We start from the raw sequence: 26,211 nt of genomic DNA, 5'->3' as shown, positions 1-26,211 counted from the left end.
TAGGCTTTCGACCAGGCCAAAACAAGTAACAAATGCTTATGGAAGAGTTAGGAAAACCTAATAAGTTATATTTAACACATAATGTGTTGTAAATAGAAAGATAAAGGAAATGAATTGGGTTGACTACTCCAATATGAACATAAGGTTACCTATTAAGTTGAGGCCATAATACATCAATTCTATGTAATTGTAATATGTTTGAGAAGTTTAATCCCACACTTAAGAAGATTTTGTGTATGTACTCATAGACCCTTCATTATAATCTACTTATTCTGAATTGGGAACCTCTTTTCCAACTATAATGTGAAGCTCGTTACAAGTGTTGACTTTTATGGCAACGAATGAAATTAGGACCATTCAAGAACATGGGTAGAGATTTGAATTCCTCTAACATGTAGACTAGTCCTATCTATCTAAAGTCATCACTAAGGACAAATCCTATGACCCACTAAAGATAAGCTTATTAGCTCGAGATTGATTGTAATCAAGGAGCATACTATATCAATCAACTATAAGACACACCAACAAGATGGAAAATAGATAATGTTTATTACATGCAAGCAAGGGAACCTTGCATTGATCTAGGGAATTGGACTGTTTTGCTAGAAGCATGTGGGCTTATGGGGCAACTACATGCTAACAATGGATTTCCTCATTAGTTAGTTGTCTAATTAATTACAAGGGAGAGATTTTCTGATGAAGAATAAGTAGGTGATAAGTAGCATGATTTTGAGAAATAATATACTTCACCCTATTAGTATGAAGACAAACACACATTATATATAGTATGGAATGCATTGAATTCTCTTCCCATATATGCACTTGCATAAAAGACCAAGGAAATGAATGAGACCCGCGATGTAGTGCTCAATGCAACAACATTCATTCTCTTTGGGATATGTTGTGAACAGGGGATGGTTAGCCGTTGTATATAAATTGTTCACTATTTTATTTGTGATGCTTGTCTTTCTGAGGTATGTTCAAGATACTCACTATGTATGTGAGGCATGGCAAATCTAGTCAACTTTTGTACCTCTAACATGTACAAGCTAGTCCTTTGCTCGAGATAACCATCTATGTGACTTGTGATATGGCCCTTGTGTGTATATGTAGGTTAGTAAAACTAATTATTAATATTGATAGTTAGGAAACCAACACTTGATGGGAATAGAATTGTTTTATTGTAATGGAATAGATTCCCTTATTTATGTTGAGTAACTAGGATCGCTTTTGCAAATGTAATAACATTGGCATCATATTGATATGTTCCAAATGCATATTTGAATCTCATATAAATATGAGAGGAGGAGACATATCTCATGAAGAAACATGTCTCTATGGTTTAATCATCATTTAATTAATAATAATATATTAACAAAAATAATAATATGTATAACAATATATATATATATATATATATATATATATATATATATATATATATATATATATATAACGTGAATAAGTATATATAAGAAATGTTGATTTACCAATAACAATAATGTATCTCAGATTGAATCAATCTGATTGAAGCTACAACCTTAACACTCCCTCTTAGCTAGGGAGGATTTATAGAACACATTATGCTCTCAAGCATATAGAGAGATATCATCTCAATATGATATTCTCGGAATGGCATATTTAGGGACATAACATATATCCATCAAATCAGATGTGGTTCAATTAATGTTATTTCATCAACTCTCCCTCTTAGTGAGAGAAGATTTAAACAACACAACCATCTCACAAAATGGTGATCTAATTCTAAATCGTCTTATCAATCTCACATCCTTGTGATATGAGCACTAGCACCAACACTAAGATGCCTATCAACAATTATATTATTATATATCCCAAAAGAATATAAGTTTTCTTATCTCTGGCGCACTCTGGGACAACAACTAAATATTGTCAATCAAATAACAACATGAACTTAGTGAATCAACTTAATATAGTCTCTATTATGACAAGTATCATGACCTCTGACATACTCCGGGACATAAACTTAATGTAGTTTGTCATAATATGTTTGTTACCATGATAATAGAGCAAGAACACAAGAACAACAAATGTAGTGAAGAATTAGGCATGATCATAAAGTATCAAATAGCTTGTGATATCAATTTGTGGAGGAAATCAGACATGCATATATGAATGAATGTGTGTGTGTACCTGTTCCATATACTGATATCAATTTTATCAGATCCAACCGAAGCTATAATTTTAACACTCCCTCTTAGCGAGGGATGATACGATCAATTTCTTAATCTCATATTTGAGTTTGCATAAAAAATGCTTATACACAATTATATCTCTTTAAGAATATATATACTATTTGATTTATGCCACATTCTAGGACACAAGCATAGTCAATCTTGATCTCATGATTTCTAACTAAATCCAAGACCATCATGATTTTCTTATTGTCATACATTCTGACATTGTCTGGGACAACAAGTTTAATGTAATCTATCATGACAATGGATCAAGAATACAACACAACCACCACAATATCATGATTTTCGATTCATTCTGCGATAACAATTTAGTGTAGTTGATCATGATACATTTTGTTAACATGATTACTAACACATTCTAGGACAACAACTTAATGAAGTCTATCATGATAACATGGTCAAGCTATTGCTAAGATTGTCACCTTACAATAGCGACCTCACACATATATCAAATGAAAGATCGTCACCTTTCATGACATAAATCACAACATCACATGGTAACTTGAATGATATCCACCATGAACCAAGTCAGAGAGTGGATCCACCATAGTTTCTCCTAGAGGGTAGAACAAGGGTTTTCACCTTAGAGTTTTCTCTCATGGAGGAGAGTACATTACAAAGAATCTCACTTCGAACTTCTCCCTTATAGAGAAGAGATCATTAACAAGGGATCGCACCTCAAAATTCTCCCTCTGAACAACAATCTTGGGAAGTCAGGTCCTCTAGTTACTCCCTTAGAGGTTCTCTTCACCCAAGGATGCTTGTCAGACTCTCTCTAAATCTAATGTCAATCTTCCTACTTTCTCATGATAAGTTGTTATTCCTCATGATGTACACAAGGGTAGGCCCATCTAAATCATGTAGTCACACATATGTATTTTTAGACTCCCTCTGAGTATTAATCTTCTGATCTCATGTTGCTTTTGAAGAACTGCCAGACTCCCTCTTATATAGAAGGATACTAATAATCTCAATCAACAAGGATATTTGCTTCAAGAGCCTCCCTTTATCCAGTCTAGTCATCAGATAACTAATGAACTCTAGATCAAAGCTTCTTTTGAGTTGTTGTCATAAGATTAAGTCTGCACAGTAGTTGGTAGCATGTGAAAAGCACCAACCTTCTTTTCCTACAAGAATATCCCCAGACATAAACGAAAAGATCAAGGAAAATAACTCATATAGTGCATATATAAATACAAATAATAAAGATTATAACGAGTAGATAAATGTAATACTTAAGAATAACAAATACTTATCTATTTATCAACATCCTTGAAACTAATTCCTCCATTGAAGGTCCATATGCATTAATTTAGGAAAAAATGCCTCCAATGGGAATGAAACATTGGGTAATTATTCATCCCCCACAATGTAAAATTCCCACATACTTCATTTTTATAGAGTTTTCAATTAAGTCTAATGAGAGATAATCATCTATGAATGGTATTAACCTCTATCTCTATTAGTAACTTCTTTCTAAGTGTTAATCTACTTTCTAGTTTGGTCTTTTCATCCAATGAAGATCCAAACATTCATTTAACTTATTAATAGAGGCAAACGAGTGTTGACATTTTTCTAAACCCATCCACCATATACCAATATCTAGATTTAGAGTGCCCATGCCACAAGAATGAATCTATTCCTCATACTCAAAGCTTTATTCATCAAGGGGATAACGGTAGGTGGTTCAAATGCTTTGGTAATCATAACCATATGATTTGGATAGTTTTCCCAAGTTGTCCATCATATAACACATTCGTGATATTAAAGCTTTGTTAGACATTAACATAGGATTCTTGTCCTCAATCCTTACATCATTGATAATAATCATAAACTCTTATTTAGTTGTCCAAAAATGAACAATATAATGAAACAAGGAAAATGATTCTTTCATGCCTCCATATTCATAACACTTTAGATCATCTTTTAAGAATCTTCTTCAGAGTTTGTAAAGCATGTTCAAAAATGTAATTGTGTGTATATCCTTCAATAGATGCCATCAATATTGGCACCTCCTTGCATATGATATTGTGGCTAGAAAAAATATACATCTTAGGGCATATTTCTCACCTCATCTCTTGAGGATATTAATATCACTTCTCTTATTTAATAATAGCCTTGTCTGGGTCATCAATGGAGAATGTCTTTAAGAATTTGATCTATAATCTCTTATAACAATCAGATTATTGTTTATGGTGTGTCCTTTAATTGTGTGCAATGAATGATCTATGAGTTCTTTTAATACTTGATGTGTCTGATGTATGTATAGGAATCGCTAACAACAATGTGATCATGTTTCAAATTGATAATGGAATGCTAACTTGACAATGGATGAATTTTTGATACAAAAATTTAATGTCTTTAATCTACTTTCTAGTTTGGTCTTTTCATGCAATGAAGATCCAAACATTCATTAAACTTATTAATAGAGGCAAACAAGTTTCGACATTTTTCTAAACCCATCCACCATATACCAATATCTGGATTTAGAGTGCCCATGCCACAAGAATGAATCTATTCCTCATACTCAGGGCTTTATTCATCAAAGGGATAAGGTAGGTGGTTCAAATGCTTTGGTAATCAGAACCATATGATTTGGATAGTTTTCCCAAGTTGTCCATCATATAACACATTCATGATATTGAAGCTTTGTTAGACATTAATATAGGCTTCTTGTCCTCAATCCTTACATCATTGATAATAATCATAAACTCTTATTTAGTTGTCCAAAAATGAACAATATAATGAAACAACAAAAATGATTCTTTCATGCCTCTATATTCATAACACTTTAGATCATCTTTTAAGAATCTTCTTCAAAGTTTGTAAAGCACGTTCAAAAATGTAATTGTGTGTATATCCTTCAATAGATGCCATCAATACTGGCACCTCCTTGCATATGATATTGTGGCTAGAAAAAAAAATACATCTTAGGGCATATTTCTCACCTCATCTCTTGAGGATATTAATATCACTTCTCTTATTTAATAATAGCCTTGTCTGGGTCATCAATGGAGAATGTCTTTAAGAATTTGATCGATAATCTCTTATAAAAATCAGATTCTTGTTTATGGTGCGTCCTTTAATTGTGTGCAAGGAATGATCTATGAGTTCTTTTAATACATGACGTGTCTGATGTATGTATAGGAATTGCTAACAACAATGTGATCATGTTTCAGATTGATAATGGAATGCTAACTTGACAATGGATGAATTTTTGATACACAAATTTAATGTCTACAATCCATTGGTGTTGTTCCTGGTCTATATTTAGATTACTTGCAACCGATATGCCACAATGCACTTGCTCTTACAAAGCAAATCCAAATCTGGATAATAACGTTATTTTAAACTTGAATGATAATGATTGCCTTCTTATATCTTGTGTTAGGAATGATGAGGCATGGAGTTAAAAGATACCTCTCTATAGCATCTCTCTCTCCTTAGTGCTAAATGCACCTCTCCATTACTAATTGATCCTTCACTTGTAATCATTGCCAATGATTATTAATAAGCTCTTAACAATTTATTATTATTAAGATCACACCTCTTCATGGGATTGTTGTGCTTGTCTTAATGGTAAGTCATCCATGTTATGACTTCTTTAATGTCAAAGCTTATTCATGATGACTCATGTCCATAACCTCAAGGCGTTTAATACTGTGATATTCTTATAAGACTTAAACTGCAGTATCCCTTCTATAGCTTTGAATTTATTACTCATGAAAAAAATTGTTCAAAAGATACATCCTTAATTAATTCACCACTACTTGTAATCTATAGTTTGGTCTTGTCCATGGCCTTTGTAATTTAGTGAGGATTCCAGTGGCAACCAATAATGGGCAGGAGTTGTATATTTTATTTTTCTTCCCTTCAGTCAGTGAGTATCTTTCCTTCTACTCATTTGATGCTTCCAGCACTTCATACTCTTGAAAAAAATCTACCTTCATTCTCTAGATTTAATAATGATTTAATCTTGTATGATGACCGCCTCAAGGAATCGGTGGTGTGGAAACTTACTTCTTCATCTAAACCCTACTTCTCTGCAGAAATTCCTTGGTTGATGCTTGGAACAAGTTAAATGTAGTGGCACTAGTTATACTTTTATGTGAATCTATTTCTACTTATCTTATATCCCTCCAACAATGATAGGGCTACAATTTTGCTCTAAACTCCTTTATTATCTCATCTATTGATTAGATGTTCCTTATGTATTATTCAGTGCCTGATTATCTTTTCTTTAACTGCAACTATATTCAATTTGATGATGATTTCCCTTGTCCACTGGGCTCTGCTTTTGCCTTTCCTTATTCATTCTATTCTTTTCTATTTTCTCCCTTGTTCAGAGACCTATGGTGTGATAATGCTCCTGTGTAATTACTTTAGGATCCATGATGATGTAAGTCTGGTGTTGTTGATTGCGATGACTTTTGTGCCAATGGTGATATAATTTAACATTCCCTTGTTGAGTCTGTTGCTCCTCCCTTACTTTCAATGATTATGGATTTGTGGTAGTCTTTTATGGTAACGTTCAATGATTCACTCCTTATTTCCTGATTCCAATGTAATTTTCAATCTTCCATTTTCTCATGAAATTTTTTCTACCATGTCTTCTATTACTTTCTTACATTTAGAGTCCAGTTTGACTCTGATACCATGTTGAGTAACTAGGATCATTTATGCAAATGTAATAACATTGTCATTGTATTGATATGTTCCAAATGTAGATTTGAATCTCATATAAATATGAGAGTAGACACGTCTTACATAAGACGTGTCTCTATGGTTTAATCGTCATTTAATTAATAATAACATATTAACAAAAACAATATTATGTATATATAAGAAATTATGATTTATAATAATGTATCTCATATCGAATCAATCCAACAAAAACAACCTTAACAATTTGCTACTGACCATTCTCCTGTTGTTAATTCAGTTGATCTGATTGTTGTCCCTTTGGCGGCTTTGAATCAGAATGTTGATGTTGTCCCTTTGGCAGCTTTGAATCAGAATGTTGATGTTGTCCTTTTTTCTGTTGTTTACTCTGTTCAAAACATTATTGTTGGTTCTCCTGCTGCGAGGGTTTTGGGGGTTATTGGGGATTGGCAGAAGGCTACTAGGAAGGTGGAGGATGGTTGGACATTAGTTAAAGTTAAAAAAAGAAAATCCTCCAAACCTTCATTTCATATGTCTTTACATTCTCAAAAGATTGGACCAAAATGTAAATCTTGATGGTCTATGGTTTCTTGGATTGTTTGCCCTCTTGTAGGGAACTTCGGTGTGTCCCTCTAATTTGTCGAGTGGTTTTCCATAGTTGTTTTAAGATCCTCATTGTTATATCTTTCTTGTCTCTTTATACAAAGTTTTGGGTCCTTTCAAAACCTACTTTTACTTAATCAAAACAATTTAATAATCAAGATTAAAAAGAGATCAAAGATCTCATCAAAAGAAAAGAGTAAAGTCCCTTTAATTGCAAATTGTGAAGCCTTTGACTCTCCACCCATGAGGGGTGATCATTAGGAATGAACCCTTAGGGCCTGTTTGGTTGGGAGGATAGGAATTGTTATTCTAGAATAGAAATGTGTTCTCACTATTTTGTTAGATAAAATAGAAATGGAATTTGACACATAGGGTTTGACGCATCCATGAAATCTATGTGCAATAGAGGAATCAATCTCAACATCTCTCGTACCATTTCCATTAGTGAATTTCTTAATAAGTCCGGCCACTCGAGTTGAGATATGTGCAGGAGCCGCCGAACACATATTCTTCAAATTTTGTTCATCCTTGTAAGATCAAGATGTAAAAGAACTACCTGCAATTAAAAAACCAAAAATAGAGAACATGTCGTGAGTTATCAAAGAATACATAAAAAACAATGGCTGTGATGTTTTCCTATTTGATTTCCCTTCCATCAAAACTCTCTATTTCCAAAATCGTCTGAATGATATCATTCATATGAGACTCCCTTCTTCATTGCTGGTGTTCCTCTATTATTTTTCCCATCACTTGGTCAAAAGTCTCGGTATCTTTTTCATGCGTCGCTTCATGCCTTTCAAGTCCATCCAATCCAAGTATAGCACGAGTCCCCAATATTGAGAGCTTGTACTATTATTCCCCAACATCTCTAGCCCCTGAAGCTCAGCCAGATTGCGAGTCACAAAGCAGAGACACAGAGGCAGTACGCCCTCCGACTATGGAAGTCAAATTTTAATAAAATAATCAAAATAAAAATGAGAATAGGAATAGCTATTCCAATAACAGGTATTTTGAGGAATGAATATATGCTCATTTTAGGGGCCAAATGGGAATATGTATTCCTATTCGAGATTCCAATTTGGTGCACCAAACAAAGATTACAAAACATATTCCTATTTTCCTATTCCTATTCCAGCAACCAAACAGACCCTTAAGGCTTAAACACTTTCAGATTTAAGCATATAAAATCATATCAAGTTGTCATTGCCATAGTGAGTGTAGTTTTAGAATCATTTTCAAATTAAATAGAACGATAATTGATTGATTAGTACAATGATTGATGTTTAGTGCTAAGGGCAGTTGTTACAAAGGCTTGTGACATGGTCCTTTCATTTTCTGAGTATATTTACCCGGGCAGATCAACGAGAAGGGTCAGCCCTTGACTTCTCTTACATGTTCTAAGCTACCCCAAGCGCAAAGATTTTTCCTCCATGACGATCAATGTGCTGTTTCTTTTTCCTGTGTATATTAGGAGGGGAAAAAATGCACACCCAAGTATAGACGAAGGATTATGCCTATCTACGAATATTTTTCGTATGTATGGTGGTTGTTTTATTCTATTCGTAGTTAAAGACCTTGGATTCTAGAATTCAGGATACGCGAGAAGGTTGGCTGCTAGCTGGTATGGAGATTCATAATCATTCTATGATAAACGGCTTAGATGAACTCAAGCAACATAATCCAGTGAATACAAAGGAACATGGTCAATCAATTTATCTGGATTCTTCTGACCGTGCAAGGACATAACAAGACTACCTGTAATCAACAGTATTTGACTCGAGTCCCTTTGTCATCAATCATAAATTTTGCACTAATTGCATGGAGAGACAATAATATCATTTAAAAGGTTGAAATAAATTATAACATCAATTTTCAATTTTTTCCTTGCGAAGAGTTTCCGTAAAGAATGAACATGAAACATATTGATACAGAGGTATAAATTAATGTAAGCAGACACAAGCTAGATGGCAATATCAGTTCTCGGTTGTCAAAAAGACTAGCATGGTTTCATATATATATAGCACAAATGCCGAGCCATAATTCTGTCTTACTTATGTAGAAGACGTAAGGAAAGCTGTATTACAACTTAATATATTCAACATGTTTGGTGACATGTAATTATTATTTCTATTTCAATCTGTCCTGATCAAAGTTATTTAAGCTGAATTTGAAAGGTTGTTGGGTATTTGCTTAAGCCAATCATGTAATTAGCTTGTAGTTGAGATAAAGGAGGATTATCGAGATTAAAAGATGGTGTTTACTCCTAAAGATTAGGGGCATAACAAACACAAAGTGAATATGTATGTGTACTACATGTAACAATTTGAATGAAAACAATAGAAGAGTCCAACATCTAACCCAAGAAAATTTATAAGTTGCATTCATATTACATTCCAGGCCTTTGCTCATGAGACATTTTCAGTATGATGAAAAGGAGTCAACTGACTGGAGAAGAAGTAAAATATATTTCAATTTTATGAACAAAATAATCTTTTCATCTTCACACTTTGTGTACCTAAATTATAATCTTATACCATATGACATGCATTTTGTGGCCTTTCCTTATCAACAAATTAGTCTTCTGAACCTTCATCTTGTGTATGCAATTCACTCATGCTTACACCTACAGATTCCTTGGTACTGTTATCTGGATTGCTTTTTTTACATTGGGTGACCTGTTGTTGTAGGGTCTTGACAAGCTCATTCAACAGATGTATCTTCTTTTCTTGAGACAAGATAATCTGCACAAAAATAATTGTTACTCCAATTTTAGTATTTGATACAAAATAGGGAAAAATACAGAGTAAGAATTTCTAGACTTAATTTCTTCCTCATTGTCTTTCCTATTTCACGTCTACCAACAAACAAGATATTTAAGTCAAAATTAAATTCCAAATGAAAATGATAGTCACCTAATAAAATGTCTGTCTTCAGCTCACTTCTATATTTATAATAATTTAATTGATGTCAAACAATATGAGGGACGAAATCCCCAATTGGTAGGAGCAACTGCTCTCTACCAGAGTAATACCATTCTCAAATGTGCTAGTGCAAACATAAGATGAAAATGCATTACTCATTTCGGATGCTTACACTGAAAAATGGCATTTACAATGCTTATGAAACATTTGCCACGTGATATTTCTTTTTGCATCTACGTACATCAAAGGCCATACATGTTTACAATGAAAAAAACTTATCATGCTGCAACTATGCACATGCTATAGTTGTAATGATATTTTTTGTGCAAAATACAAAAATGCACATTGCATACCACCATTGTGATGTGTTTTCATCATGCTCATCCCTTGCCCATACAAGAGGAATTTGTTCTCTACTTGCCATATCATCAGGTGGTATGGTACAATGTTTACACCATATGTCACAGGATTCACTGACATTCATCCATGAAATTCAAAATCTAATGAAAGTGATCATAAACACAAAAACTCAGTCAAATTTCCTCCAGATTTGGCCAGACAAATGCATACAACGTTTTTACTTTTAAACAGCTTTTATTTGTCATCCACACCCTCCATCACCTTCCAATGTGTTAAGTTGTGCGGTGGTAGTTGTGAAAGAGGTGAAGTTTATCAAAACTAGTGAGTTTATTGCTAACAGCAAGAGCAAGTTTCAGGGTTATCAGTTTCCATGCTGACCTTCGGTGGCAAAGGTGCCAATTAGAACCTGCAATGACATATTAGGTGCAATGAATATGAAAGGTGTTAGGATTAACCACAGACAGAAATAACCGTTGCATGCAAATATAACCAATATTAGAAAATAATAGAGCACACAAATGATAACACAAGATACAAGGATTTAACATGGTTCACTCAATCCTTGCGCTATGTCCACCAATAGCAAGTCCAATATTATTATGATCCAGTGATTACAATCCACTATCCCTTACAACTCAATACAGCCGCAACAAGCTACAATATCATCATACATTATGAAATCTCTAACTCTTAAGCCTTTTTATACAAGCTATTTCTGCTTACAAAATTAGGGCTAGAATAAGTCGTCCAATAGAAAAAATAGCAGCTGACACATTTTACAATATAAGGTCATTTTTGGCTTCAAACCCCCCCTCCCCCACCCCGCCCCCCAGGGGCATTGCCCCTCGACCCCACCCTGTACTGCGACAAGGAGCACATCTGGGGCGCTGCCCTAGGACCCTGCAGGGGCGCTTCCCCCCAATCCCCGTAGAAATTATCTGGAGGGAAATCCCGCCGAATAAACCTCCAAGTCTGATTAGGCCCCACATCACAACAAAAGGGAAGGGAGATAGCGCTAAGAAGAACAAAAGATGCAGTGACAACAATAGGCATGAAGGGCTGGAAGGAAAAACAAAAGCACTGTAGAAAGGTGAGATTGATTGGAATGCAGGTTTAGCAAAGAGCTTATAAACAAAACAAAGAGCTATGTAATTGGAATAATATAACAGATGTTACAGATTTAACAGATAAGATTAGATTCCAATATGAATGTTACAGATTTAACAGATTAAATCGAAGATTTAACAATAAACAGAAATAACAATAAGACAGAGCAATATCAGAGATAATTCTATCTTCTATTTGGAATTAAAGAAAACACGAGGCACAAATAACAATAATACAAGCATTTTAACTAAATATCAGAAAGGTTAGAATACCAGAGAGAAAATTTCAAAAAAATATTAACAATAAAATGACATAAGTTGCACAAATGTAATATTGAAAAACAAAAAAATGAACTCAAATTTCAAATGCACGTAAATCTAGTGAACAGATATAAACAAACTGATCTAAATCTGAAAACGAGAAAAAAACAATTAGAATCCTGCATAGAGAAACAAAATAGGAAATGAATATTCAAATGATGAGCTCCTCTTCTTCTCACAAAAGAGTCTCCAATGGTGAGTGCTCCAAATATAAATGGTAAAACTTCAGCAATACAGCTCAACAGGACTAGTAGAAACCTGATCTGATACTATGAAAGGAAAAATAAATGAAATACCAGAATGTACTAATCGAAGATTAACTGTTCGAAAGACTAAATTACCATTGAGTATAAAAACAAATGATCTAAGACCATGCATATCAAACATCCAAGAAGGAGACACGGGAATTTTAAGGGAGAAAAGAAAAAGGAAAAAATCCAATATTATGAAGATGGCATAAAGCAAGAGAGAGATAATGCTTCATGAAGAATGAGAGAAGCACCTCAAAAAAAAAGAGGTGAGAGAGGAGTTGTACATGTACCTCCAAGTCCACACATACCACCTATCACCCTATGTATGTGCAAAGTGGCAAAATCCTCATGTAAACTAATCTACACCTAAGCTCTAATGTTCCATATATTAGGAAGATTAAAATGAGTTACTTTTACATGTGTGATAAATCAAATAAAACAAAAGACTTGAAGGGATTCCTTAGGAATATGTAAAAAAGAATTACCTTTAACAAGCTTGATGAGCATAACCATGAAGCTGTTTTGTTGTTGAAGTTATTAGTCACTGATGAAAAGCTTCTAGACGTGTTGTTTGGCAAGACTGCTACAAAATTTGGACACGCCTAAAGAGACTCAATGAAACATCACACAAGAGTAGAGCATTCTTTCTCAAGAATATGTTGCTTTCAATTATAATGGACAACAAGATGTCTTCACAGGAGCATCTCATGAAGATAAAATACATTTGTGATCAACTGGAGCCCATTGGTTGCAAGATGGAAGAGAAGGATATGGTGGTGATCATGCTAAAAAGCTTACCACAATTCTATGAGCACTTCATCGAAACTCTCCATATTATATCCACTAATATTTACCTGAAGTTTGATGAGTGTTGCCCGAGTTTCAGGTTTTCTATGTTATGAGTTGTATTAATGGTCATGTCAAGTAAATCAAAAGAGTCTAGGTCTAAGTCTTCTTTAGGTAGGCTGTCCTTGTCGGGTTTCCCTATCATTGCCTTTTCTTCTCTAAGCCGGTTGGGTTGTTCTAAAGGTCTGTTCATATTGGGTAGGTTGTAGATCCCAACCCGGCAAGGATATCGTGCTCTTATCGATGATCTTTTGCAGATGAGAGTTGTGAAATGTTCTCCAGACATGTACAAGGGAGCTGATGAGAGTCTTTCTCAAGATGATTGATGCACTATTGTTTCTGAGCAAAATTCATAAGGTCATGGAGTTTTCCATGTCCTTGGTATTCAAAAGTTCACCTATCCTTGGCACAGCAGAGGAAGTGGTAGATTATCACAAAGCTCTTCTTGGAGACATGCATCGCCAACTTCTAGTTCATCATCTTCTGAACATTCTTGGAGGAATCAGCCTTCTAGTCCTTCCAATGTCTCACGAGGGGGCACTTCCAGAAAATCTGCTATCTAGAAAGGGGCAGTCCTTACATTTAGACATTCGCTGTGGCAAGGTTGTGATAAAACCAATTTGTCCAGGATCAAGCATTGGTATTAATGTTGCCTTAGGTGTTGACGATGCCCTTAGAAAGGAAGATAAATTGATAATAGAGAGTATAGATATAAGAGTTGTAATTGAAATATTTCTTGAAGAAGGGATGGAATTTACAGTTATTGTTCTTGATCTTGGCTGCGGATCTGATTCTTTTCCAGTTACCCTTCTTCCAACTAAGGCGGAATTACACTTTCATGAAAGCTCAGTTGTGGATGAAAATGAAGGAATATTCAATTATCAGCGCAAATATTTTCCAACTTGACAGGTTACATATCATACACCACATCGATTTTCAATTGATGATATTGATCATATTCACACGGGAACAGCAATGCTCTTTTTGTGCTTGGGGCTACCTGATGTTGCACGTATTGTTTGGTCTTGAGACACACAGTGATCACAGGAATTCATCAGCCATCCTCCAAATTTATTGTTGTCCATTCTCACATGCATCTATCTCTACACATTATGTCTGCCAAATACAATCGAGTTTCGAAGGCTATTTCTACTATTAGAGATCGAAGGATAACATACAATAACTGTTTATTGCATATGCAAAAAAAAAAAAAAAAAAAAAAACTGTTGTCAACAGCGACATTTTGAAGGCATTGAGGATCCCGAATCAAGGTTTGAAGTTCAAGTCAACATGCTCGAAGTTAGAGGCAGAAAGGCATTAGTTATGATCGGCTGATACGAATGCACGGAGAGAGTAATTCAGAAGTACATGGGAAGTCATAATCAGAAATTGTTGAAGCCTTACACTCTTTCTATAGGCGGTGATCTGGAGCATTGGCAAGAGGAGCTACAAATGTTAGCTAAAGGCGATGTATTAAATCCACAAGGATCACATCAGGAATGTCAACAGTATTCAAGTCAGAATAGTTTTATCTGAAATGGTTAGAAAACCGAATTCAAATAGTGATTGTTTGAGTTCCTAAATTTGAAAAGTCTTTTCCTCTATATTTTGTCTTTTTGTATTCAAAGAAGAGGAAAAGTCAAGAGCCCTTACGAGTTTGATGTATTGAAAGATCTATATATACTGCTATGAAAAGGAATGAGGGAGGCAAATCGGAAGGTAGCAAAGTAATTCCATTTGCTTAGCCTACTTATTGGTTTGTTGTTCCAGTATTATTTTAGTTGCAATTTTTTTTGAATAGAAAGCATACTTATATTTTGGATACTGTGATGTCTTCCTGAATTCTATTTCTTGTCAAGCAAATTACAGTAACGGTAATTCTATTTGCCTTTCATTATATAGGATTGCTCCTATTCGCCAATTAGAATCTGCATTTCATATAAAATTGGATAGAATTAGTTAGATATTAAAACTCATGTGATAATCTACAATCGACATTCTACTGGGGGTTATAGATTATCTTCATTTTATCCAGCCTGAATTGCTTGTGCCGACAAAGTAATTCAGTTAATTTCATTACTCAATGTATCTGGTGATTGATAAAAACAAATTCATTGAATATTTAATACAATCAGGGAGCTGTACCTGTTAATTCAGAGGGCAGTGATTGTACATATACGCTGACCCATTTGTTGGTGACATTCTCTTGTTTTCTCACCTTGGGCGTGAAGAAGAGTCAGGGATTATAAATCTAACGAGAAGACAAACTATTAACCAACAATGAGTTGTGCACTAATCTCCTACAACAAGCCCAAGTGAAGATAGCAATTTGGTAGTAGCAATAACACAGCCAACACGGAACAGGTGTTTACTGCCAAGGACGAATTCAAAGGCAAGCCCACTAAACAAAAAGGGCTAAGCAGATCTTATGAGAATTTTTAAAAGAATATCACAACATTATTGTGGTAAGCTTGGTCATATTCAACGATTTTGCAGGAAGCGGTTAGCTGATCAGAAGTCCGATGAGGGAGGGCCTCAGTAGGTTTCTCATGTTGCAAAGCGTTCTGAAGAGGAGTCAGTCTTATATGCGTTTGTGGCACAATGACCTGCAGATTATGTCAAGTATTCCATAGGGTAGTTAGTAGAATGACCATTAAAGGAGGTTACTAAAGTAATGTTGGCCCAGTTTTCAACTGGCCCAAATCAAAACTTTGGTATCAAATTGGTCAAAGTATGAGTACCTTCTGAAAATGTTTTCAGAATTAGTCATTTATGTGATTTCAGTTAAATGTTTTCAGACTTAGTCAGAATTAGTCCCTCTTTGTGAATTAAGAAGATGGCTCTTATCCCCATGACTCATCACATACCATATGAACACCTGAAATTAATGGGCTTGTACCATTTGATGAGGATGATTTGGATCTTAGTTTGACAAATTATAAAAGAAGGATGCCATCACATGCAATTTATTAGTAAGTGAGAAATCAGAATCATCATTACTTTTTACTATGGTGGCACCAAAAGGCATACTTGTTATCACTGCGTGAACATAACTTCTTGGTGTATATGTGGAATACATGTGAATAAAAATGCAGAAAGAAGAAGGTACGTGGAAAGAAAATCTTGTTGTAAATAATAAATATGATTTGAATGACTATCCAAAAACCAAAATAAGTCTAATGCATGAGGTAGCCACTGCTAAATTGAGACTTTTTGTAAAATGGTTGACAAATCTGAAGGGGAGTAAGCCTATTGTAATCCATCTGTTGGCAAACGAATAAAGTTGTTAAGGTGCTTCAAAGTGACAAATGGAGGATAGTAGACCAAGGGTGTTTGAATGCAAAGGTTGTAATGTGCTTTAAATATCAAACATCAATGGGGGCTTGCAACGTTTCTAGAATCACCAACAGAATTAACATATCAGATCACATGGTGACCGGTCAAATGAGCAAATACAAACTTCCAAACTTCTTTTTAAAATTGGTAAGGATATATTGTCTTGTTGCACATTTCAAAATATTTACAAAGCTATCTAAATATTTGATGAGGAAGGATGTCGAGTGCAGTTTAAAGCTTTTCTCATTGTTAAAAGTGTCGCTAAGATAACTGACTTCAAAATATATATCCTTTATCGGTAACCATGGAAAGTTGATGAAATCGTTCAAAGAGTCGATAAGGTAATGCATATGCCAAGTTGGCCAAATACACAACACGTGGCGGATAACCTGTCTCATTGGTCTTTTGGAAAAGTCCTCAAAGCCCGATGAGTAATGATGGTGACTAGGCGTTCATTAAAACCTCTAAGAAAACACCAAGAAGCATTATGAGCCAGGTTGGCAGAGATGATTGGATGAATGTGGCAGAATCTGATATTTGGAGCATGGCTTAATTAAGTGTCATGGAAGGTGAAATAACAGCAGGAATGTATCGGCGTCTTCCCAGAGATCATTGAAATCCTCTAAAACCCAATGAATAGTAGGTGGTAAACATGCGGACCAAGTCTGCAAGCATGTACCTTGAAATGCCAAAGTTGGCGGCATCCCATGCAAAGGCATCATTTCAACAACCTCCATAGCACTTAGATGATCTAGTCGGCATCACGATAGCCCAAAACGGGCCGACAGTGCGCTTAACAATCTTCATGGCACCCAATAAGGGTGGTGGCCAGGCATTTGCTCCAAAGTTTTAAGAGAAGTCATAAAGTTCTAGACACGCCACACAGCAAGATGATTCCAATCAGCAATAGTGGAGCGAGAAAGATGGCGACATCCAATACTTGAATGGAAATAAAGAAAGATGGCACCACTTGCTTTTTCCCAACAAAATTGAGCCCTTTAGAAACTTGTTGAAGTTTCCCAAACTGCCAAAAGACATTAAACCATTATTTGAAGCATTCTCCACTCAAACTGATACTCCTCAGATCATGCCTTAAACAACCTCATTATGATCTAAGTGTTGTTTAAAAGGTAATGTTGATAAGAATGTCGTATTTCCAACAAGTGGTAATGTGCCGATAAAAAATGGATCTGTCATTGTTTTCTTACCAATCATCGGTGTTCACTTTAAGTTACACAACTTGCAAAGCTATCGATGAGAAGGAGAGAATTTGATAGTTAGAAGGATTTCAAAAGTTCACAAAAGTTGTAAAACAGATTGGAAGAGCCAATGAAATGACACGAAAGTGACACATTTGATGCACGCAGCCCAGTTATTATAACTAACTTTCTTCACTCTCGGTTTTCCCTAAGCATCGAAGATAGTCTATATTCTTTAGAAACAGAAAACTCCATGAAAGCAGAGGACTATTACACCCTATCACCTTTGCAACATCCTCTGTGCACTAGCTAAAACCAAAGATCTTAAAGTAGTTATCAACACGCGCAAGGTCACTTTGAATGCTTTAAAGAAAGGGCAGTTATCACAGTCACTGGATACAAAGTGAAACAGTTTTTGGCTTGACAAACTTCCATTATGAAGAAACTAACAAGAGTGAATAGAAACATGCATACCACACATGCAATTCGGTACAACAAAGACAAATGCACAGGAATGTTAGTCTAAACAAACTGCTTTGACTGTTCAAGCCTCAGCTTGTAACCAGTGGGGATAGTTGACCAAGAAGGCCAGGAACTTTTAAGCAGAAGTATTTTTCCTCCTTTTTGATGTGTAGCTGTCATTGGGAATCTACAAACAGATTTGCAATAGTAGTGATGAGACAAGTCTATACACAATAAAATTTTGCATGTGCAAAGTAAAAACAAGTTCACTCATCACCATATAGTTACATCAGAGAAGCCAGATTTTGTCAAGAGTAAGTTACAAAATTTTGCAAGGAGACCTGAGAGACATTTGGAATACAGTAACTTTAAAAGTTTCTCATCATGAAGTCAAGGATACCACTATGCTCCTATGATACAGACTACTCTGCCAAATCTTTCTGATTCCAAGCTGGTTCATGATGATATTAAGGAATTTTGGAGATCATAGACAGAAGAAAATGCATCTAGACTTGCTCATAGAACGGTTGAAAGTGGATTAGCACATGCAGTTGGTTTTCCAATAGTTGTACATGTCCAGACTTGATAATCGAATGTGTAAAGAGCCACAACCCAGATGCAAGGGAAATCAAAACATTTGACGGCTGCTTAATAGCCAAACTTGATGAAACTTCCATAGCAATAGTTCTCAAATTGCCATACAAAGAGCAATACACAGATATCAGCAAGCAAAGGGCACTGAAATATTTCAGCGAGAATCAAAGCAAGTGTTTGACCAATTTGGCAAAGAAATGGTTATTGGTGTCAAAGGGCGGAAAATCTCAACTTCCCAAAAAGCTTCATCAATCTCTCTTCATTGATGAAATCTCTGTTAAGTTTGTAGTTGCAGTCAAATTGATTCAATTATGAGATACATTATTGATGGTAAATCATCATTAGATAAATATTCATATATATATATATGGTTATTTATATAATTAATATATTATCTATAGAGACATGTCTCTTCATGAGACATATCTCCTCCTTTCATATTTATGAGTCTTCAAATCTGCATTTAGAAATCATCAATTACATTGGCAATGTTAGTACATTTGCTGAAAACAATCCATATTTCTCAACATGGTATCAGAGCTTAGTTCCTTCTATAAAGTCTAACAACTTGAAGGTAGATCTTAGAGCCAATCTGGTGCAGGAGCACCCACATAAAATATTTTGGACATGATTTCTACATGAGCCGACTTGAGGAATTTATCCCGATTTCGTAATTAGGATAAGATCTTTTCTTCCCTATTCTATATTGATCTAAAGTATTTTGTAAGCTGTTCTTCCTATTTTGTAATAATCGAGAATGTTCCGTAGACCGTCCTAGCAAGTATAAATAGAGTTTTTAGGCTTAGGTTTAAGTCAAGTTTTTGGATACGAAGTTACAGGGAGAAGAAATCTGTAGGAGAGCAAGTGTATATACTGTTCATTTGATGAATCAATTAGAAGAATATTGTTATCTATCTCTTTCTGGTGTTGGTTCCTTTTGTTTTTGCTTCCGTTGAATTTTTTTCTACATCATTTTTGGTATCAAAGCTTGGCGAAAGCTCCTGAGGCAATTGGATTCTATGTCTGGATCAGAGTCAGAAGCTGAAACATCAAACATGGTCACCAATGTTGAACTGGCAAAGAAGATGCAAGAACATGAGGAAACCAATAAGTGGTTATTGGATGAATTTGAGAAGCTGAAGGACCGAATGGAAAAGAAAGCAAAGGTTTCCTCAAAACAAGAGGAAGAAGGGGAAGAAGAGGATACCCCTGAGCAAGAGGTGGTTAACTTACTTGCAGACCAGAGATACTTCATAGAAGCCCTTGAAAGAGTTGGCAAGAAGGATGCCAAAGGTGACCTACCCATCTTCTCGGGAAAGATGGATGTTGATGCTGTCATGGATCGAATAGAGGCCTTGAACAACCATTTTGAATGTGAAAATATAGTAGAAAAGAACAAGGTAAAAAATGCCAAGTCAAAGTTGAAGTGACCAGCCCTCACTTGGTGGAATTTCACTCAAGGAGAAAGGGTCAAAGAAGGTCATGACATGATAACTTCATAGGAAAGGATGTGTGCCAAGGTGAGAGAAACATACTTACCTGAGGATTATGAAATCCAACTTCATCAAAGGAGACAAAGTTTAAGACAAAAGGAGCTAGGTGTCACAGCCTATACTGAAGAATTCCAAAAATTAAGCATAAGGGCAAAGTAGAGAGAATGTGAAAGCGTAAAAGTTGCTAGATATCTCAATGGATTGAGGTTGAACATTCAAGAAGAACTTAACTTATTGTGTCCTGATACAGTACAGAAATGTTATCAACTAGCATTGAAGGTGGAAGCCAAATTGAAAAGAAGACAAGAACAAAATAGCAAAGGAAGAGGAAGAAATCAAAGGAGAAGAGGAAATTTCCAAGGAAGAGGACAAAATCATGAAGATCATAAGGAGATAAAGCAAGAAACCAGTCAAAGCGAAGGAAATCTCAGAGGTAATTTCAGAGGTAGAAGAGGCAATTCAAGAGGTGGATTTGGTGGTAGAAGGGCAAGTCTGATCATTTGTTTCAATTGCAATAAGGAGGGACATTATGCATCTAGGTGTCCGGATAGAGCTAGTTCAAGTTCACAAGGTGAAAGAAGAACACATTTGGTACAAGATGATGAATACCAAGAGAAGGAGATGGCTGACTCAAATAGTGTACCTGAAAGAGGAGAAAGTTTAATGATGAAAAGAACACTTTTGAAAGTGCCTACTACCATGGAACCACCACAAAGGAAAACTATCTTTAGGACTGCTTGCAAATCCGGAGGTAAGGTATGTAAAGTCATTATTGACTCAGGATCTACTGAGAATTTAGTTTCTCTTGAGATGGTTGAGAAGTTAAAACTTAGGAGAATACCTCATCCTTTTCCTTATAAGGTTTCATGGCTAACAAAGGGTCAACGAACTAATGCAGAGAAAAATTCAACAGAAGCAAAAACAAAAGGAACTAGCACCAGAAAGAGATAGATAACAATATTCTTCTAATTGATTCATTAAATAAACAATATATACACTTGCTCTCTTACAGATTTCTTCTCCCTGTAATTTCCTATCCAAAAACGGTAAAACTTGACCTAAACCTAAACCTAAAAACTCTATTTATACTTGCTAAGACGATCTACAGAACATTCTAGATTATTACAAAATAGGAAGAATGGCTTACAAACTACTCTAGATCAATATAGAATAGGGAAGAATGACCCCAAAATGGTCTGAACGAATCCCAAGAAAAGATCTTATCCTAATGATGAAATCGAGATAAATTCCTCAAGTCGGCTCATGCAAAAATCACGTCCAAAATATTTTATGTGGGTGCTCCTACACCATACTCCCCAGGAAATTTTATCTCAAGCCCACTTGAGATGAGCTCTTGTAGAGTGGTACCCTGCTTCTTGATATCTTGTTCGGTCATCCACACAGCATCTAAATCCGAATAACCTTTGAGTTTTAACAAATACTACTTGGACTCCTTTCCTTTTGTCTTCTTATGACTTTGGTGTCAAGTATCCTTTCTAGCTGTGGTGTCTTCTTGAATGGTAGATGTTGAATGTCTTTTGTATTAGCAATCGGTCCGGTATCAATTTCTTCATTGGTTGATTTGAATGGTGTGAGGTCTGCTATGTTGAAGATGGGAGAGATGCCAATCTCAGGTGGCAATCGAATCTCATAAGCATTGGTTCCAAACTTCTTCAATATTTGACAAGGACCTAGTTTTCTCAACATAAGCTTGGTAGATTTACCTTTTGGTAGCCTCTCTTTCTTGAGATTTGCCCATACTAATTCTCCCACTTCAAATTCTAAGTGTCTTCGTTTCTGATCTTCATGCTTCTTATACTTTTCAAAGGTTTGTTGGAGTTGTCCTTTGACTTCATCATGGATTTCTTTTATGGTTGCAGCAAATTCTTCTCCTTGGGCACTAACTTCTTGTTGTGAACTCATATCTCTTAACTCGAAGATCCCTCTAGGATGAATTCCATACACCACTTGAAATGGTGACTTTCCTGTACTTCTATTGATGGAGTCATTATATGCAATTTCAGCTTGGGGTAGGATTACATCCCATTTTGCTGCATGTTGTCTTGTGAGTGTTCTTGAATCTTAACAAATTGTCCAATGTTCTATTAACTACCTCTGTTTGGCCATCAGTTTGAGGCTGGTAGGCTGATGAGAATGATAAATTGGTTCCAAGTTTCCTCCATAAATTTCTCCAAAAGTGTCCTACAAACTTCACATCCCTGTCTGAAACTATGTTGAGAGGTAGCCCGTGAATCCTTATGACTTCCTTGAAAAAAAGATCTGCTATATGAGAAGCATCATAGGTCAACTTACATGGTAACAAGTGAGCTATTTTGTTGAACCTATCTACTATAACAAATACACTATCATGCCCCTTTTGTGTCCGTGGCAGCCCCATTACAAAATCCATCATTATACTTTCCTAAGGTCTAGAGGGTATTGGAAAAGGTTGATAAAGCCTTGCATTTGTAGTCCTTCCTTTGGCCCTTTGACAAATCATACATGTTTCCACAAAGTTTCTAACATCAGTCTGAAGTTTAGGCCAATAGTAGTACCTTCTAACCAATTCTAAGGTTTTATCCAAACCAAAATGTCCACCCATTGTTCCACTATGCTTCTCTTTGATAATGTTTATCCTCATAGAGCACCTAGGTACACGTAATTGTCCTCCTTTGAAAAGAAGTCTGTCTTGTATCAAAAAATCAGGAAAATCAGCATGGTATCTTTCACCAAACTCCATACATACCTTGTAGATGTCACCAAAATCTAGATCTGCTACATACATGTCCTTGAGTGCTTCAATTCCCACACTTTCTAGCTGTATCTGGGAGATAGTCAAATTCCTTCTACTAAGAGCATCAACAACCCTGTTTGATATGCCCTTCTTATGCTTGATGGTGAAGGTATAGGCTTGTAAATACTCCACCCATTTCATGTGCCTATGACTTAATTTGTCTTGGCTATTTAGAAAACTAAGTGCTTGGTTATCTGTATACACAACAAACTCCTTTGGCAACAAGTAATGCCTCCACCTTTTGAGAGCTTGAACCAATGCATACATTTCTAGGTCATATGAAGAGTATTTCTGCTTGGCTTCATTGAGTTTTTCACTTGAGAAAGCCACTAAATTTCCTTCTTGACTAAGAATCGCCCCTATAACAACCTTGCTAGCATCACATTCTACTTGGAAAACTTTGTTAAAATCAAGTAAAGAAAGAATTGGCTGCTCACTAACCTTTTTCTTAAGCAATTCAAAAGCTTCATTTGCTGATTGACTCCATGCAAACTTACACTTCCTCCTTTAATAGTTTCTAACATAGAAGCACATATATGACTGCAATTTCTTACAAATTTCCTATAAAATGTAGCAAGAGCATGAAAGCTTCTAACATCTCCAACTGTTTTTGGGGGTGGCCAGGATAGTATAGCACTTGCCTTTTCTTTATCCATCTTCAAGCTACCTTGAGAGATCACAAAACCAAGATATGTTAGCTCCTCTTGTATGAACAAATACTTTTCCAAATTTATTACCAATTTCTCCTCATGAAGTCTTCTCAAAACCATGTCAATGTGTTCTAAGTGTTCTTCCTTTGTCTTGCTGAAAATTAACATGTTATCTAAATATACCATGATGAACTTGCCATTGAACTCTTTGAGTATTTCATTCATAAGTCTCATGAAGGTACTAGGAGCATTAGAGAGTCCAAATGGCATTACCTTCCATTCATATAATCCATCATTGGTTTTGAATGATGTCTTCCACTCATCTCCAGCTCTTATCCTTATTTGATGGTACCCACTTTTTAAATCAATCTTGGAGAAATACTTTGCACCTCCCAAACAATCAAGCAAATCTTCAATTCTTGGCATTGGAAACCTATATCTGATTGTAATCTTATTAATGGCTTTAGAATCAACGCACACCCTCCAAGTTCCTTCCTTCTTGGGTGCCAAAACAACAGGTACAACACATGGGCTTAAGCTTTTCCTAATCAAGCCAGAATCGAGTAACTCCTTTACTTGTCTAGCAATCTATTCATTTTGTTGAGGTGTCATCTTGTATGCAGCCTTATTGGGTAAAGTAGCTCCAGGAATGAAATCAATACAATGACTAATGTCTCGTATAGGTGGTAAAGACTTTGGCATACCTTCTGAAATCAAACCTTCATATTTATCCAAAAGTTCTTTCACTTCATTAGGAATTGCCTTCTTTGTTTAAGCCTCCTTTTTGTTATTTCCAACGGGCTCTTGTAGTTGTGGGTTAGGCATCAAAAGAAAACAAGGCTTAGGTTCATCCTTCATATCCCGTAAGAATTCCTTTTTATCAACCATTAGAATTTTGGCTTCCCTCTCTTTATTTTCTTCCACTTCTTCATGATCAGCAAATGGAATCAATCTAATAACCTTTCCATCCTTCTTGATGGTGTATATATTGAGTTTTCCATCATGTTGTGCCTGCCAATCATACTGCCAGGGCGTACCAAATAATAGGTGGCATGCATCCATGTCAACTATATCACACAAAATTCTGCCCTTATACTTTCCAATCTGAAAATCAACCCATGCTTGCTCATTTACAAGAGTTTGTGGTGCAGGAGCACCCACATAAAATATTTTGGACGTGATTTCTGCACAAGCCGACTTGAGGAATTTATCCCGATTTCATCATTAGGATAAGATCTTTTTTTGGGATTCGTTCAAACCATTGTGGGGTCATTCTTCCCTATTCTATATTGATCTAGAGTATTTTGTAACCAATTCTTCCTATTTTGTAATAATCTAGAATGTTCCGTAGACCGTCCTCATATGTATAAATAGAATTTTTAAGTTTAGGTCTATGTCAAGTTTTTGGATACGAAGTTATGGGGAGAAGAAATCTGTAGAAGAGAAAGTGTATATACGGTTCATTTGATGAATCAATTAGAAGAATATTGTTATCTATCTCTTTCTGGTGTTGGTTCCTTTTGTTTTTGCTTCCATTGAATTTGTCTCTACATCAAAATCTAAGGAAGATCCAATCAAATTATATAAGCAAGGATGAATCACATATGAAGGAACAATATCTGTAATTATCACTTGTCACCATGAACATATAATGAAATTCATATATATTGTTTGAAAGTTCACTCTGCGACTATACTCTTAAATGCCAATATGGATCAGATTCCCAATGGTATAAGTAGCAGCTCAAAAGGAATATTACAACATAATTTCTCATGCTTGAGGGAAATAATTGTAAATTGGAATGTACACTCAATTTTAATTGTCTGAACTCCGGATGCCTATGAATACGACCTCTATATATACCAATCTGGAAGCATGATAGACGAAGGAAATCTGTGTTCTCCGATATGTGATGTGCACTGCATAACGAGCTGTGTATGATGATCCATTGATGTCGTTTGTTTGCAAAGGATGTTCGTTGTCAAGGAACAAAGGTCTATAGTGATACTACCAGCAACTCAAGAATATAAGGAGGTCTTTCATACATTGGAGCATCGTTGTTTACCTTTTAAAGTTTGTGCAACTTGAGATATTCTTTTTTTGAACATAGGTATGTACAAAGAAATGAAGATAACAAAATGGTATAAACTGGTACCTTGGTATAAACAATCCATGTTTCTCGTACACTTAACTGGTACCTTTAACACTAGTATGTACAATACATTAACGAGGTCTTGACCAAGTTCTTTATACAAGTGTGATGTGCATGACTTCAACGTCTTACCAATTCGTCCTGCATCGTTTCCATCTACAGCATGTACAAGAATTAATCAGACAAAATCTGTATGGTGGGCAGGGACAAATTTACACCTTTAT

At 35.5% G+C, this 26,211-nt stretch overlaps 1 protein-coding gene across 2 annotated transcripts in view; it reads right to left on the bottom strand.

Moving 5' to 3' along the window:
• Window positions 1–9,856: 9,856 nt before the first annotated feature.
• The window catches only part of LOC149562385 (uncharacterized), an 86,162-nt gene continuing 69,807 nt past the window's right edge, over window positions 9,857–26,211 (bottom strand). The window contains exon 3 of one of the 2 annotated variants that reach the window (XM_089825905.1): window positions 9,857–10,243. In XM_089825905.1, coding sequence (XP_089682031.1) covers window positions 10,076–10,243 — 168 coding nt within the window. In that variant the 3' untranslated portion in view covers window positions 9,857–10,075. Of the gene's footprint in view, window positions 10,244–10,415; window positions 11,190–26,211 lie in introns of those variants that run through there. The other variant, XM_089825906.1, reaches the window with a different exon arrangement.

Source organism: Cupressus sempervirens, chromosome 4, assembly GCF_028749045.1.
Source record: "Cupressus sempervirens isolate cs-2001-9-10 chromosome 4, ASM2874904v1, whole genome shotgun sequence".
In the NCBI taxonomy this organism is placed as follows: Eukaryota; Viridiplantae; Streptophyta; class Pinopsida; order Cupressales; family Cupressaceae; genus Cupressus; species Cupressus sempervirens.
Note: the sequence above shows the minus strand (reverse complement) of the source record. Positions and strands in the feature narration are given on the sequence as shown.